We start from the raw sequence: 15854 nt of genomic DNA, 5'->3' as shown, positions 1-15854 counted from the left end.
TCACCTGTAAAGAGAGGCTGGAGGGAGGCAGAAGGCAATAACTGGGTTTTTGGTATCATTCAGCAATTACAGCCCACCTCTGAGCTGTGTGTAGAGTTGCTAATGGAGAGAGGTGGTTGGGATATCAGATTATGATCCACCTGAAAAGCAGGAGGTTTAGTAGCATGACTACCCAGTACAGTCTGAGGACAAAACCATTGTTGAGCTTAAGTTACAAGAAGGTTGTGTGCTTGCTGGCTGTCTAGAAACCTGCTCTGCAAAACCACCTACCCCAGCCCTCTCTTGGAAACCTGCTCCAGAGGGAAAAGGACCCTGGCATCTATTTCTAAACACTTCCCCTCTTATGGATAATAGGGTCTTAGGGGTGATGGAGAATGTCACATGTCAAAGAAGCCGTTCAAATGTGCTATGAAAGTGTTGATAGTTGCATTTATCTCAAGGAAGATGAACTCGTGTTTGCATCCATGAAATACACTCTGAAAACTTTTGTTTCTCTGTGCTTCCTCTGTGTGATGTGCCATATTTTATTACAGGTGGAGTTGATACACAATCTGTTATAAAGGTTGTCTGGCATGCTCTGTTTTAAGACTGCTTTTACTTTCCTATAACTGCCAAATTTTAGTCACTCAGGTTGAAGTTCTCTATGTTGGATGTCTGCTCCTGGCTGAGTTTATTGTTTTTATTATTTCTTTTTAATTTCAAACAAAACCTGTTCAGATGTTTGAGGGAGTGGATATGGAAAAAAATGATCTGTTCTGCTCAAGTAAAAAAAAAACTTTGGCAAAGATTCCTTTGTGAAGCACCTGCACCCTCATTTTGTGGAGCTGGGAAGCTGTCAAAGGGCTGCTTTTGCGTGAAAGACTTGATTTTTGCTCTCCCCGTGAAACTCTGCCAAAATTCAACTCAGTTAAAAATCTCGTTTGTTAGTGCTTAGAGACTTCTGCAGGTAAATTGCCCGAACGTGCCGTCAGCATGTTGTAGCCTTGCTGTAGGTCATGCCGAAGCCTCTGTTTCTCTTTTGCCTTGCCTGGCCAACATAAGGAAGAGCAGCTCTTGATCCAGTTGGATGTAGGGTTTGCAGGAGAATAACGAGAGAAGTTTTGGAATGACTATTTGGGAAGGGATGGGGGATGAGTGGAAGCTTTTGTTGGGATGCTGTGATTGGGATGGGAGGATGTAAAGGTTGGAGCGTCACGGGCAATTTGGACAAGGAGGTTGGGGCTGAGAAGCTTTTAGGAGTGGCTCAAGTTGGCCTTGATGATTTGTGGCAAGGACTGAGTGGATAATGGAATATCTGAAGGGAATTGGCTTTCTTTTCCCGCAGTCTTCCCCATTCACTATAAAACACTGGGAAACTCTGCGCGCGCAACTAAGGCTAGAGCGCAGTGGGAAGCTTGCAGGCACCAAACAGAAGGTAGAAATTGCCAGAGCCCAGTTCACCCATGGAGCCATAATTTAATCTCCTTGTGTGCATGCACTATAATACAGTCTCTAATTACAAAATCTTGTGTTATTTTCCCTAGGAAACCTGCCCCAGGATGTGGGCGGGGTGGGGGTGCATGTGCATCCCTCTGTGTCCAGTGCACAGAATGGATCTCATCTGGGGACAAATCAGTGCCGTGTAGCAAAGTTTCTCTCCATAGGATCTCTGTATCTTTTGTGTCAGCAAATGTGCTTTTTGTATGACTAACCTTTGTCCTGGCGTTTCTGACCTTTGGAGTATTTGGCTTTGTAACTAAATGATGTATTTTTAATGTATATTAATGTGTGTAGCCCCTTTTTTCCTCCTTGCTGAGGTCAGGGGCCTTTCACAAGGACCTTATTGGCATTTTAAAGTGTGCTGTGTACCTGTTTCCAATGACAAATGCATTCCTCCCTGTATGTGTTCTGGTTGATCTCCTGAAACAGGAGCTGTTAATACGTGTCCTTCCTGACAAGTCCTGCCGATGCTAACAATTGGATTGGACAGTGTCTCTGCCTTTTTAGAGGAGAATCTCCTGCCAGATGCGTGCAAGTGAAGATGTATCTCCTCTTTGCTTGAGGCTTTGGCGTGATTTGGGTTTTTTGGTGGAGGAGGGAGGTAGGAGTTGATTTCCAGGGACTGATGGAGACAAAAAGTAGAGCACATCTGCCTGGCAAAGCTTCTTGCAGTAGTGAGGATGTTTCCCTTCTCCATCTCTCTGTGCCCTAAATTGTAATAACATGATCATGCTATTTTTGATTCCCTTATTTGCGTGGAAAGCCTGTTGTTTTTTCTCTTCTCTTTCAGAATCCAATTTTCTCCTGACATTTCTGCCTAATGTAGCAAAACATGACCTTTGAGAAAGGACATTCCAGCAAGATTCACTCCCTCCTCTGCATCTCTGCCTCTCTCCCACATCTTGCTGTCTCTCATGCATCCCCCTTTTCACTTCCTTCTTCCTTCTTTGCTGGGGGAGGGAATTTACTGTCTAGCTTTTCCATAGCAGCAAGCTGTTCCTTCCCCTCCTACTTTTCATCTGTCTTTGCAAAGCGCCCAGGTGCTCTGGGGTGGATAAGGTGGGGGGAGCTTTGCAATCTCTCTCCCCTCACCTTAGTTCCACTGGCTATTATTGCTGCCTTTCTAAATTTTGTTGGAGGCTTGTAGCAATTTGTCCAAAGCCTTAGGAGTGGTGGGATCTTAGTCATGTGAAATAAGGTACCTGTGGTTTGCGATGGTTTACACAGCGGGATAGTCTGATGTGAGGCAGAGCCAGAATTTAATGATGCAGCACTGTGCTGGCGTGGTGTTTGCTGACACTTATCCTTCTGCTGTAGTTGAAGAGAGCCTTTGGGGTGGTTTGCTTCCTGAGCTGCAGGGCTTCCCCACTCCCAGTTGCAGAGTTTGGCATGAGCACTTGTCTGGGTAGGTTCGTGGCAGTTAGGTGACTTCTCACCTGCACTCCTCTTGCGATCTCTCTCTGCAAATTGGAGTCTGAGCAGCACAGAAGCCTCCAAAGTTACTTTTTCCTTGTCCGTTGCTGGCCAGCATGTCATCTGCGAGCCCTGAATCTGAGGGTGAGGTACAGGTCCCTGGGTCTTGGCTGCACTGGGCTGGGAGAATGGTGCTGTAACACATTGCTGTCACAGGGCTCCTTCTTTACCCCACTCCTTGGAGGGAATTATCCAGCCCCTACAAAGTGGAGTGCGTTTAGAGGCCATGCACTCTCTTCAGCAGCCTGACAGGCTTCTGCCATTGCTGCTTACTGCCCTTTAATCTAGGGTAAGCCAACGAATTAATCTTACAGTCCAAATTCTCATGGCCCCAACCTGCGCCAGCAGAAGCCATTCTGGGATTTGCTATCTTGTTTTTGTCACGTTTCTCCAAATTAAATGAGGATCCCAGGCCGAGCCTGGCACAGACTTGGCTGCCTGCTGTTGCCTCTGTGCCACCTTGTCCCGTATCTCTCCTTCAACCAGCTATTGATTTAATGAAACTCTGGGCCTCTTGTTCATGCCTCTGGTGCTTCCCTGCCCTTTGTAGCAAGCAGGGTCACAGCACAGAGGGTGTCTGCGGCCAGGTTGCAGAGGCATGTGATGAGCTTTGGTGCCTACGTGAGCCTGGCATACTGGGGTTGGGCAGGTCAGCTGATGGGATAGGACAAGAAGCAATGAAGGATGATGAGGCATCACTTCCAAACCATTTCCTCTGTTTTCTGTAGCCCTGAATGCTAGCATTGGTATGGGATGACTTTGGATTTCTGCAAGAGCTTGTGACCATGCTTCCCCCTGTGCGGGGTGGTAGTCCCTAGATTAGGGCCAGCTTCTGTAATCTGGGTTTTGGAGTGAGGAAAAACAGGTTAATGCTATCAACAAGCGATCGGCAAAGACTGTAAGACCCTCATCTGAAGAGGGACAGGCTCTGGATGCTCCTCTTATGCTAAGCTTGATCACCTTAGGGCTAGCTAGGAAGTTGAGCAGAGGCTCTTGAGTGGTTTCTTCCTTTTCCAAAAGCCCCCTGCCAAATTTCTACCTGCTCTGATCCATCTCAACTGTTTAATTCTTCCTGCCTCACCAGCAAGAGCCAGAGGAGTGTCTGCCCCTCCCTGTGCTCCCCGGCACTGTGGCTTTCTTAGCTTGGATTTTCACGACAAGGTTTTGGTGGTAGAAGGTTGTCTCGTGGGAGCATGAAACATGTTGTGTGGTGAGGGCGGGAGGCCGGCTGGCTCCTGGCTGCGGGGAGGAAGAGTGAGGCTCCTGCTTTCTGACGTTGGCTGGAGGAATCTACGGGAAGGCCAGCCTTTTACAGAAAGCAGGTTTGTTATCATCCTCTCATGCTGTCAGAAACCCACGGCTTTTTTTCCTCTTTCTGTGCCTGCCTTCTTTTCAGTTAGTCTGCCCTAAACACATTTGTTCTCTTGCTTTTAGTTCTTTGTTTGGTTTTACGTTTTTTATCCTCTTTTGGCTTTTAGCTGAAGAGATGTCTGCTGGATTGCAAAACTTTCCTAGGTAGAGTATATTTATGTTTTTGCCAGTTTGGGCAGGTGGAGAAAGGGGTATGAAGCTGTTAACTGCTATAGTAGTGGTACCTCTTGGTACAAACAGCAAAGAGCCATAATGGGATGCTGGTAATGTACGAATTCTATGTAGCTTAAGAATCTTTCTAAGATTCTTAATATTTTGGATAATCATGATTCTGTCATTTTAACCTGGACATTAATATTTTTAACATGAAGTTTGTTCGTACTTAGTATTTGTTCATGTTTGGAAAATGAAATTTAGCTTGTTCTTTCCGCTTATGGTTGGTTGAACTCCTGATTCTTGGACACAAGTGGCAAGAATTGGTCTGTCTTTTTTTTGTTTGTTTGTTTGTTTGTTTTTTTTTACATTGCAACAGAATATAAACCATTTTTCCCATTTGGAAACAATTAAAATGAGAAATTTCCATTTTGGTTCAGGTTCATTAAAATCTCTCTTTGTGAAACCTAAAGTTGGGTCCTAAACTGCTTGAAAGCCTCCTGCAGAAGAAACTGATGAGCTCTGTGGACCCAATAGGGCCAGTTGCAGAAGGAATTATTTACCATGACTTCTTTTTCTTGTTAATTTTCAGAGACCTCTCTGGTAACCGGCTCACCGCACTGTCATGGCAACTCTTCCAGACTCTGAGACTTTTTGAACTGTAAGTTGCATCCTGCAGGTATCTCCTGGGAGAGGAGGGGAGGCTGAACAAAGTAGGAGGTTAAATGATTTCTGAAAAGACCTATTTTTGAAACCTGTGAATAATTATCTAAAACTCCGGTGGGCAGAAGCATCCTTCCAAGCAACCCTTGGAAGAGTTTCCTGGGTATTGAAGCACCAGAGCAGAACTGTTTTTCTTTTAAATTCATGACATGTGGATAATTAATGTCGGGATGATGAACAAGTTATTTGTGGGGTAGTAACTGGTTTATTAACTCCAGGAACACATTAGTAATACTTACTGGGCCGTATTTTAAGTGAATCTTCTCAAAGACTTGATCCTCACTTACTATTCATCTGTGGGGTACGGCCATTTGTATTTCTTTAGCTCACGGGCACTTTTTTATGGCACTCCTCCTTTTTAGGTGAATGATTTTTAGCAATTGAGGTGCCTCCCAGATGCTGTGTGGGAGATTAGATAGGATGTCTTCTGGGCAGCAGTGGCCTGCAGCCTAGTGAATTATTGATAAAGCATTCAGCGTTGTGCTTGAAGAACAAGTGGACGTGAAATCAATGGAACGTTGCCCTGGTGACCTGTTAGAAATAGTTGCTTGGTGGGTATAAAAAAAATATATATGTAGGATTTTTCCCAGAGGATCCTGGGAAGTTCCATTCATCCTCACTGATGATCAATAGAATTGTAAGCTAGAAGTGACTTATGAAAGAATAAAGACAGTCTTTCAAGTGTGGGAGTAAGTGTGTTATCACGGGTGTTACTCCAGCATATTTTATTTCTGTCAAATTGTTAAATGAAAAATACTAATAGTGATATTAGAAAATACAGAAACACCCCTTCTGATGGGGGATCTGGTGTGCGAAGTTAAAAATGCTGAATTCGGAGTTTGTCTCCTCACTGATTACAGCTCTAAATATTTTTAAAGCTGGCTCAGGTTTCAAGTTTTAATAGCATGAGTCATTTATATTCTTAGACCTTTACTTATTCTCATTGCACAGTCTGGCAAAACTCAGATTAATGTTTGTTACCCAAGAGACATCCAAGAGCGAAAGAGCAAATGAGGGCTGCAATCATGAACTAGAGGCACTGCCAGGGATCTTTGGAGTTAAGGCCTGAGATAACGGTGTCCTGCAGATCAACATGGATACTTCCAATCTGGCTCTGTTTTTAGGTGGTTTTGTTTCACTTGGTCATATTTCACTTCTTCAGGTATGTCCTAGATCCATCAGTCCAAGTCAGTCTGAAAAGGCCAATACTTTCCACTAAGGGAACTGAGGTGCTATTGTTTGGGCAGCAAAGTGTACCTGTCCACACCAGGCATAGAGTACAAACCAAGACTCGTCTGTTGTCCTGCTGTAGGGATCCTGAGAGGGAAGCCGGTTGTCTTGAGCTGATTTAATTCTGTGTCAGCAGAGTCACTTGGAGCCAGTACTCTGCACGCTGGCAAACGGAAATGATCTGAGTCGTTTGGCTCCTGTTGGAGCTGTGCTCAGAATGGTTTTCTCAGCTATAACAAGCCCTGATTGATGAGACAAGTAATGTGGATAAAAATGCTGAAGATCACAGGGCTGGTTATTAGGAAGAGATGATATGAGGTGGGAAAGTAGCACCGTCGTTATGAAGTGTGGTGTCAGCGGCTTCCTACGGAGAGGCTTGGCAGAATTCACAGCGAGGGAGGCAGTGCCGTGGCTCAGCTATACCAAGCCTGCCATCAGGCCCTTTTGGTGCTGCAGATGTGTTCTTGGCAAGCCATCTCATTGCATGAGCTCAAGTGGTCAGATGAGCTTCAGCTCCATGAGTGCCTGCAGGGTCTGGCTTGCTTTGGCTACATTGGAGTAGGCACCATTAAGTTCATTTATTTTGATGAATTGCTTTGTCAAACTGATGTTTCTTGTCAAATATTCCTTCATGGATTTCTTTTCATTGAGGACCCTCCACTTAGTTTAGCATAGGTCAGACAGATGGGGGTAGCAGAGTGACATGAGAATGCTATCCCCAGAAGTGTGAAAGAAGGGGGAGGAATCTTTCATTTGATACTCTACACATTAGGAAGTCAGTGTTAATTGGGAAAGGGGATGTGCTTGCAGAGTCTTCCTCAGGGGCAAGACCATGAAACTAGTTTTGCAGAACTTTGGGTGCATTCAGGAGAAGACAGCATGGAAGCATAGCCTGAGCTATAGGTTCTGAGTATTCATTCACATAAAGATGTTTGGATATTAAAGAGTAAAGAATAAGGGAAAGAAATGTCTATTGTGGAGTGTTTGTGGCCCTGAAGACTAGAAGGGCTGTGCCTGTTGGTGAGCAAAAGTAAATCTGCAAGATGGGGAGAAATCAGTAATAAATAGGCAGAAGTGGAAATATTTTTTTGTTTTGTTTGTTTAGAAATGCAGGGGCTGGGTAAGTAGAAGACAGTTCTATGGCATACTGTGCTCCATGAAGGCCTCCAGGTTTTGAGGAGGGAGTTAGAATTTAGGGCCTACATAAACTGAATATGAAACACTGGTGGAAACTAGAAAGTAAGCTGCAGACTGGTATTAGCTAGGAACTTGAAGGTGAGCCAAATCTTGAAGGGAAGAAGGTGAACAGAAGAGACTGGAGGCATAGAGGCAGCAAGCTTGAGAAAGGCAGGCTGAGCGGCAGGTGTTTTGCGAGGCCTTGGAGAGCCTAAAATATGAACCCTGGGACAGATGCTAGCATGCGTTTGCCATTCTCTAGAGGGCTAGGTCTGTGGGGAGGGTCTGTGGGGATGAGTGGGCCCTTCCACTGGCAAAGCTGCGTTTCTCAAAGGGTGCGGGTGCTGCAGTGGTTAACCAGCGGACAGCCTGTCAACCAGCAGCCCGCTGGAGCGAGTCCTGGGTCTCAGAGCAGCCAGGCAAATGCAACCAGCACCGCGGTCCCTGATGATTCAGGAGTAGGAGTGTCAGCAAAGGCAAAAACACGAGCTGCAGCAAGGCAGCTCAGAGCAGTGAAGCATGCAGTAAAGGGGAGATCATCTCCTGGAGGGTGTTGAGAGGGAGGAACTACAACTAGTGTGAAAGAGAGAATGCCAGGGAACATAAGACCTGACAAAGCCACTCAAAGTGAACATGAAGCGGGAGAGATCTGAAGAGTAATATGAAGATCATTGCCACACTATGAAAGCAGGCTGGTGCATGGGAGTCTGGGGCTTAAAACAGCTGCCTGGTTGCATTCAAGGTATCTCAAGCCAGGAGAGAAGAGAATTTCTTTCAGGCAGAGATTCTTTTCTTGTTGAACAGAGCTGAGCTTTTCCCCTGCTGACTCACTGAAGAAAGGATGGCAAAAATGAGGCACGCTTCCAAAAAATATTATCTCTTTTTTTCTCCTGACCATAAGCAAGGCTTGGAATGGTTTCCAGTAACTCCAGCCCTAATTCCCACGGTATAGGCTGACCTTGACCAGCAGGGCTGAAGCTAACGTGTGGACAGTTCTCCTAAGTCTGAAGCTAAGTGTGCACGGGGAAACATCTGACACATGTAGCAGCTCATAAACATTGGACTTGCAGCCTTTTTTATCCAGAAGTCACAGCTGGTTTCCTCTGTCATGTCCTTGGCTTCCTTTGTCAGGTCCTCAGAGAGCTTAGGGCTGACATTTCAAGAAATTCCTTCCCGGAAAGATCTAAGATTCTGGATCCAATTACGTCTTTGGTTGTACAAAACCTTGCAGCTCTGCCCAGACCATCAGCATTTTTAACACAAGCACAGTGCCAGCTTGCCCTGCAATAGGTTTCTGCAATGCTACAGCAAGAGGCTTTGTTGGAGAGGGGACACAGCAGCATGTCTGTTAATGTTATGTATGAGCACAAGTTAACATCACATGTGCCTCTAGCTTAAATAACTTACTGCTGCCAGCAGTCACACTAACAGAGTTGTAGCAAGGCAGTAGGTACTTGCCTACTCTGTGCAGAGCTAACTCAGCCTTCAGAAACCGTGCATCTCTCTCTAAGCTCTTCCTTGTCTATTCTATCTGTTTTGGCAGGGGTTTGGAAATAGCGATTCTAGCTGGATCCCCAAGAGAGGTCCTGGCTCTGGAAAATAAATAGAAATGAAAAATGAAAATAGATTTTGTTCTCTCTCCACTGGGCACTCTTTTACTGCAGCTTAGTAAGGTGGTCTGAGTCCCCAGATAGGAGAATGTTTTAATTTCAAGCGTACCAAGCCTCAATGGTAGTTTTGTGTGAATCAGAACAGATGGCAGAAGCGTGGCAAAGATTTCCGCTGGCCTCGTAGAGGCTTTAGCTGCAGATAGTTTTGTTTTAGCTGATGACTGGTAAGGATGAGCACGAGACAGTGCATCTCATCTAGCTGCCTACACTGAAAAAACTTGCCGTGCATGTGAAGTGCTGCTCGTCCCACTACCTTCTGGGATGCTGGTGGCCTTCCTCTCCTGTGTCATCCCACCATAGCAGAGGCTCTCGGGAATCTGGATGGGGTAGGTGCAGCTTTCCTGGGAGGAGTGGAGCTGGCCTCGACCTGAGAGCTGCAGCATTGGCATCTGGCACTGCAGTTGTTCTTACAGGCTGCAGCACGGCGACTGACTCAACTAAAGCCTTTCTATTTGTATTATGGCTGCTAACTGTAGGACGCCTGAGGCAGCAGATGTATTTATGGTTGCGGGGGGTGGCATATAGTCTTGTAACCTTGGTGTTTTGACTAAATACTTCAATCAAATGAAAAGGGCATAGTGATTCTTTTCTGCTCTTCCCATGGTGCTGCATGCTTTAGAGAGCTTTTTTTTAGGTCCCTTGTACCTCTAGAGCTGTCCTCAGCCAGCATGAGTGTGGGATGAGGTTACGCACCATCCATATAGCGCTTTTGAAAAAGTATTGGATTGACTTGGTGTCCAGATGGTCAGGGGTTTCAGCTTTGTCATCGTCTCCTAAAATGATGGTGCTGGGCATGACTGTCCCCTTTCTTCCCTCCGTCTCAAAAACGAGCACAGCTCTAGTGTCCACTGTGTGATGCATTTGTACACGGAACATCTCCTGGTGCATGCCTTTGCTTTGCTCAGAGTCTTCCCCAGAGGCAAGACCATGGTTGCTGGTTCGGTCTGGCTTGTGTGCATGTTCAGTCCCCTTTGCTGGCTGCCTCCTTTGGTGCAGACGGCAGATCTGCTTACTCAGAGAACCCCCAGCTCGCTCACAGCTGTGATGCTTGCTATTTCTCACAGGCATTTTTATTTCTATTTTAAAAGGCCTTCAGGAAGGTGTGGGAGTGTGTGGCTCCTGAGTAGCCGTAACCAAGTGGTGGTTTGGCAACATTTCCAGGCTAAGGCTATGTGCGAAAAAATACCCTTTAGATTTACTTGTCGTTTCCAGGAGGAAACTGTGCCGAAAATGGAGAAGGAGCCCCTTGCCTTAGATCTCGCTGCAGTGCCGATATGGCTATTAAGCATACAGCAGCTAAGTGAAATTAAGTTTGAGAGGGTGTTGAGGAAGTGGATGTGGCTGAGAAAATTGATCCCTTTTCTCAAACTCTTCTAGTACTGCTGCATCACAAGGCAGGCAGCTCCAACTTCTGTCTTTCTTGGCCCTTCTGAATTATAGCTCTGACAATGCCAGTGGTGGTAGGTTTTGATATCCCTGTTGACCCTTTGATCTTCAAAAGCCTGATAAAAACATTGGAGCAAATAACCCCTTTTCTCTTGGCCTGTCCTGTTGTGCTATTCAATAATTGTTTTCTTCCTTCTGCAATGGAGGGTGTCACTGCGGTACATGGAGATGCCTCGTAGCCAGATGGTTGGCATTTGCCAAAGGGCATCTTGTACTCCCAGAGACGCTTCTCCTTCTTGCAGAGAAGGGCTGTGTTTATCTTAGCAAGCAGAAAGTTGCAGGTAACAGGGACATTATATACTTGGGATGGTGGTGACTCAGCTGGGTGTGGGTGACTGTGTAGTTCTAGTCCTACTGGTTTGCTTTCAGAGAAGAACTATATCCTCTTTCATGTTGTTTATGCAGTGCAGTGATTAGCACAGCATATGACCAGCCATTGCTCTCAGCCTTTTGTCAAATCCATAGCAGGAGAGAGCGAACCTCTTACAGAGTATTCAGGAAGAGGGAATGGAAGGGATGTGACTTGTAATGATCCATGCAAGCCCCAAGACTGTGACTCTGATGTGGAGGTCTGAGATAAGAGAAAAGTGTTTCAGTTTCCTGGGGCATGGGGGTGAAAGTAGAGGTGCAGACCAGGGCGAGTGTCAGAATCTCATGCACCTCTCCAGAGTGTTGGCTGGCATGGCAGGGCAGGCTCCGAGCAAGGAGGGGAGGCATCTCTAGCATGTCGAGAGTGCCTTTGGGAAGAGTGTAAATGAAACTCGGTGCGTGCATCCTCTTCCACCTGCTCTATTTTCCCAGAACACCACCATACCAGCTACCGGTGGCACTTAGCATATCCAGCCTGTGATAGGAGTTAATTTGTGCAAAAGCCCCTGTGGGGATCTCGATTAGAATAAATTGCATCACTGATGTTGGGGCAGGTCGTTGCTAAATTTTGCCTTGAAGCACGCTGCTTCTGTGTTATTCATGGGCCTTCATGAATTAGCAATGGGATGAGAAGGCTACTTTCTATTACTTACAGAGCTGCCCTTAAGTGCTAGGACAGCGGCTGTCCTTGGCAGCCTCATTTGGTGATGTTTACAGTGGAGCAGAATTTCTGCCCCCTTGCATCTAAGCTCCCCTTGTTCTCTGCCTTATCCCCAGGCACGCTCCGGTGAGCCAATCGGCTCACTGGTGGAGTCCATGGCTCTTACCCGCATGCTGTCCCACGGCTCTGGGAGCACATCCTCCACTCCTGAGCCTGGCAAGCATCCAGTGCTACTGGCAGGAGTAACCTTGGGTCCCGAGGAGAACATAGCCTCCAGGTTCATGGCCATGCTAGGAGGAGACAAAGCCTGCACGAGGTGGTAGCAGTACCCATGGCGGTGTGCAGAGAATGCTTCGTCATTCAAATCCCACTGAATCACTGAACTAAAATTTGTTTTGGCCTTCAAGTCTCTTGTCTAAGCCTTATAGTTGCCTTACAAAGGCGTAGCTCCTTTTGAAAGGAAAGGAAAGGAATAATGAAAAGCCACATAGAGAAGTTTAACTTGGTGTTTGCTCTTAAAAAAGGTCAGAGATGACATCTTATTCTATGAAGAGATTCAAAGTGACGTCATGAGGGTTCAGGTTTAACATGCCTAGGTGCTACAGAAGACCCCCCTCATCCTCCTTTGGCAGTACTGTATGGACAGAACAGCAGCTGCACGTGTTTGGAAGATTATTTCCAAATCCTGTTAGTCAGTGAAATTAATTTTGTAAAAGGAAGCACGAATTTTGCAGTAACAAATGGAACAGACGAGAAACAGTCTACCCTTGTATGATATGGAGATCCAGGTGCGGTGGGAAGGAACATTTTGACCTTTGGAGATGCCCCTCTGCTTTGAGGTGACTGAGCTCACCTTTGGCAGTGTTGACTTCTCTGCTTCCTGCTTTCTTTTGTTTTCAGACTATGAAAAGGGGAAATTCTGCTCTATCTGGGCACTTTCTCCTGTTTGCTCAAGATATCTGTGGAAAACCTCTTGTTAACTCAGTCTGTCCTCCTGGCTGTGCATTGGGTTCCCTTCCCTTCTGGGACCCATCCTTCTCACATTTCTGCAGAGAGCTGCAGGGCTTTAAAAATGTAAATTAAATGGTTAATAGGTTGAAAAATCAATAATAATAAACATTCCTGGTATATAAAACACATGTAAGTGTATTTTACATGAAGTACATTAAGGCAGTGGGTTTTTGTGCCATTTCTCCTGGCCAAGGTCAGCAGGGTCTCAGTGCAGTGCTGTTTGATTTGATTAGAATGCGTGATACCCAGTGCATTAGCTTGCCTCCTAGATCACTAGGAGGCTTGTGTTAATACAGTGTACTATGGAGCAGAGCTGTCAGCTTCACTGAGCACTAAGAGGGGGGCTGTAAGCGTGCTTGCTCCTTCATGGTCTTGGGTCTCCACAAGCAGTGGAATTTTAAGATGTGAATCAATATTTTGGGGCAATGTGGTCCTGCCTGCTCCTTTGCCAAGAGATGCATATTTTTGTGCTCTTGGCGGCAGTGCTGTGGGAGCTGGTCGCCGATATATGGTCTTTGTGGTGACAGATGTGTTGCATGTATCTGTGTGTGGAGGCCTGGGAGGTGTAAAAGCCCGCACTTGTGTGTGTGAAAGAGAACATGTGAACACATGGATCTGTAGCAACAGTCTCTGGACTAGGAAGAGATGCAAACAACATGTGCCAGAAGACCCCGGAAGATATCTTGGAAGAGATTCTCTGTTAGCTCAAAACAACCTCTCATCCCGCATGGTGGCAGTCCTCCTCCTGCCTCCTCCTTCCCCAAGTGCACAACCCTGTGATGGAAATCCCTTCTGGGGCTCCACAACACTGAGCTCCTCATCCCACTAGCCTTGGCCACTCCCCCATCCCTGGTCATGCCAGCCAATGGCCCCCTGGACCGGGGAACACTCCTATCACTGTCTTTGTGGCTCAGCAGTGTTTGATCCACAGCTTCAGGCCAGATCTCCTTGTTTCTGGTCTTGAGGAGCTACCTGTAGCTTTTTGGTCCCTGCTAGCAGCCCCCTCGGAGAGCCCAGGAGATGGATGGTCATCCTTCCCCACCCCACCATTGCTTCTCACATTCTCTCTGCCCGTAGGAGACTAGAGAGGAACCTTTTTAACTGCAGCTGCGACATCCGCTGGATCCAGCTCTGGCAGGAGAAAGGCGAGGCGACCCTGCAGTACCAGGAGCTGTACTGCATGAACATGGATGCAGCCATCATCCCCTTGCAGGAGATGAACATCACCCAGTGCGGTAAGGCAAAATCCATGAGCACTGTGGGAGCATTGCCCTCTCTCCCTGGCCATGCCGGAGAGGAGCTATTCCTAACATGAGCACCTCTGTTGCCCATTAGCACAGGGAACCTGGTGTCACGGGACAGTGTCGCACTATTGAGAATGCTGCATAGTTTGTGGATAAAAATAGTTTCTGGGTAAACGCAGGGCTGCTTTTGTTCTGTATGCCTGAAGGTGATTTTGGAGATTTCCTTCACTGCATTGCTATTGCTTGACAAAGTGCATGTGATCAGTCCATTCCCTGACAATAATATGTTTTGTGTTGCTCTTCCTTTGCCTATCAAATCCTAGAAATGACATTGTTAAAGGGCACAGTCACCTTATCTCTTGTAGTTACTTTTAGGAAATACATGTCTTTATTCATTTGCTTTGTTTTATTTCTTCAGTCCAAAGCCACTGTCTGTAGGGAAGAGGCAGCAGTGACTATATATCTCTTTTTGCTTCCTGCTGATATTTGAGTCCAATGTCCCCAGGAGCAAGATGAGGCATATTCAAGAGCTATTCCTTGTCCCTTTCACCTTGTTTGTACGTCCGTTCAGTGTCAGTTTTTGCTCTGCTATTGCTGTTACTGGAAAGCATCCCTTTTAGAGTATGGGAAGGACATGTACCATCAGCAGAACAATTAAACTGTCTATACGCAAGCATCTGTCGAACTCACAGCCTGGAGAAAAAGGAGGAAAAACAGAGCTGCTTTTTTTTCTGATGATCTCTCTCAGTTCTAGGAATTTTGTTTTGTTCCTTGTGGTAGGAGTAGACAAACAGCATGCACATTTGGATTTGTATGACTTTTTTCAAGTTCATGACGTCCCTTTATTAAGCTCTGGAAATTAGCCAAAGCGTGTCTGCATTTGGATGAACCAAAAAGATTTGAGAGACCGCTGTAATTTCCTCCGCAAATTGGAAGAATAATCTTCAAAGATTAAAAAAAAAAAAAAAAAAACCTAAGGGATCAGGGAAGGGAGGAGAGGTGACTTCATCTATGGCATTATTAGACTTGAGTGGACAGCAGGGTGCTGATTTGTGAACATAAATGTTCTGGTGCATAGGGTGAGCATCTCCACTGGTCTCATAGTCTTCTAGCAGAGAAAGGAGCTCCACTGATATGCTTCCCTCCGGGGGAGAGCTTTTCTGTTTGAGCACTAAAATGACTTAATGGATGTCCTAGCAAGGCTCCATTTGTTTTTGCTCTCTAGTCTTGAGGGCTAGCATGGATCGCTATGGCCAGGTTTGATGCCAGCTCGACTAGGGGAGGCCATCAGAGCTTGATGTGTTCCCTCCTGCTTGCCTCTGTGCTAATCCCTTGGACCTGCTGCTTCAGCAGAGCTAGTGTTATGGCCCTGCCAATACACTAGGCACCTGACCCACAGTCTCCTTGCTTCCTCTTGGCATCCCCTAAAATCACTGAGACCCTCTTGGGGAGAGAAGCAGAAACAACAAAGCAACTTGCTCCTTTGAACTTAGCTTTGAATGTCAAGTTAAAGCCTTCAGATAAAGGGGTTACGGTGTGACCCTGTTGATCTCCAGACCAATGCCATTCCTTAGCATCCCATTCCTGCCCCATTATGCGATGTTGCTTCTCTCCTGCTGTCGTGTCCTGATGGCAACAAAAGGCTGGCTATCCTCATCAATGGCTCTGCATCAGTGGGACATGTTTCCCATGGCAGGGGACCACCAGTCAGTTCCCAGCCAGTTCCTCCTTTTCCCCTGCCAAGGTTGTCTCTGCAGTGAGCCCAGGAAGCTTCCCCCAGGCAAAAGGGCTGTTTGCCCTTCTTCTTGCAACCAGCGCTGTCTGTTGCACATTGTGAGGATGTTTGGT

General features: G+C 46.3%; 1 protein-coding gene across 2 annotated transcripts in view; it reads left to right on the top strand.

Moving 5' to 3' along the window:
• The window catches only part of NTRK3 (neurotrophic receptor tyrosine kinase 3), a 247164-nt gene that overhangs the window by 58222 nt on the left and 173088 nt on the right, over positions 1 to 15854 (top strand). For both annotated transcript variants that reach the window (XM_009681246.2, XM_009681247.2), the window contains exons 4-5: positions 5069 to 5137; positions 13840 to 13997. In XM_009681246.2, coding sequence (XP_009679541.1) covers positions 5069 to 5137; positions 13840 to 13997 — 227 coding nt within the window. The remainder of the gene's footprint in view (positions 1 to 5068; positions 5138 to 13839; positions 13998 to 15854) is intronic.

This window comes from Struthio camelus, chromosome 12, assembly GCF_040807025.1.
Source record: "Struthio camelus isolate bStrCam1 chromosome 12, bStrCam1.hap1, whole genome shotgun sequence".
Taxonomy (NCBI): Eukaryota; Metazoa; Chordata; class Aves; order Struthioniformes; family Struthionidae; genus Struthio; species Struthio camelus.
The sequence above is the reverse complement of the archived record's forward strand: the minus strand, read 5'-3'. Positions and strand labels throughout refer to the sequence as shown.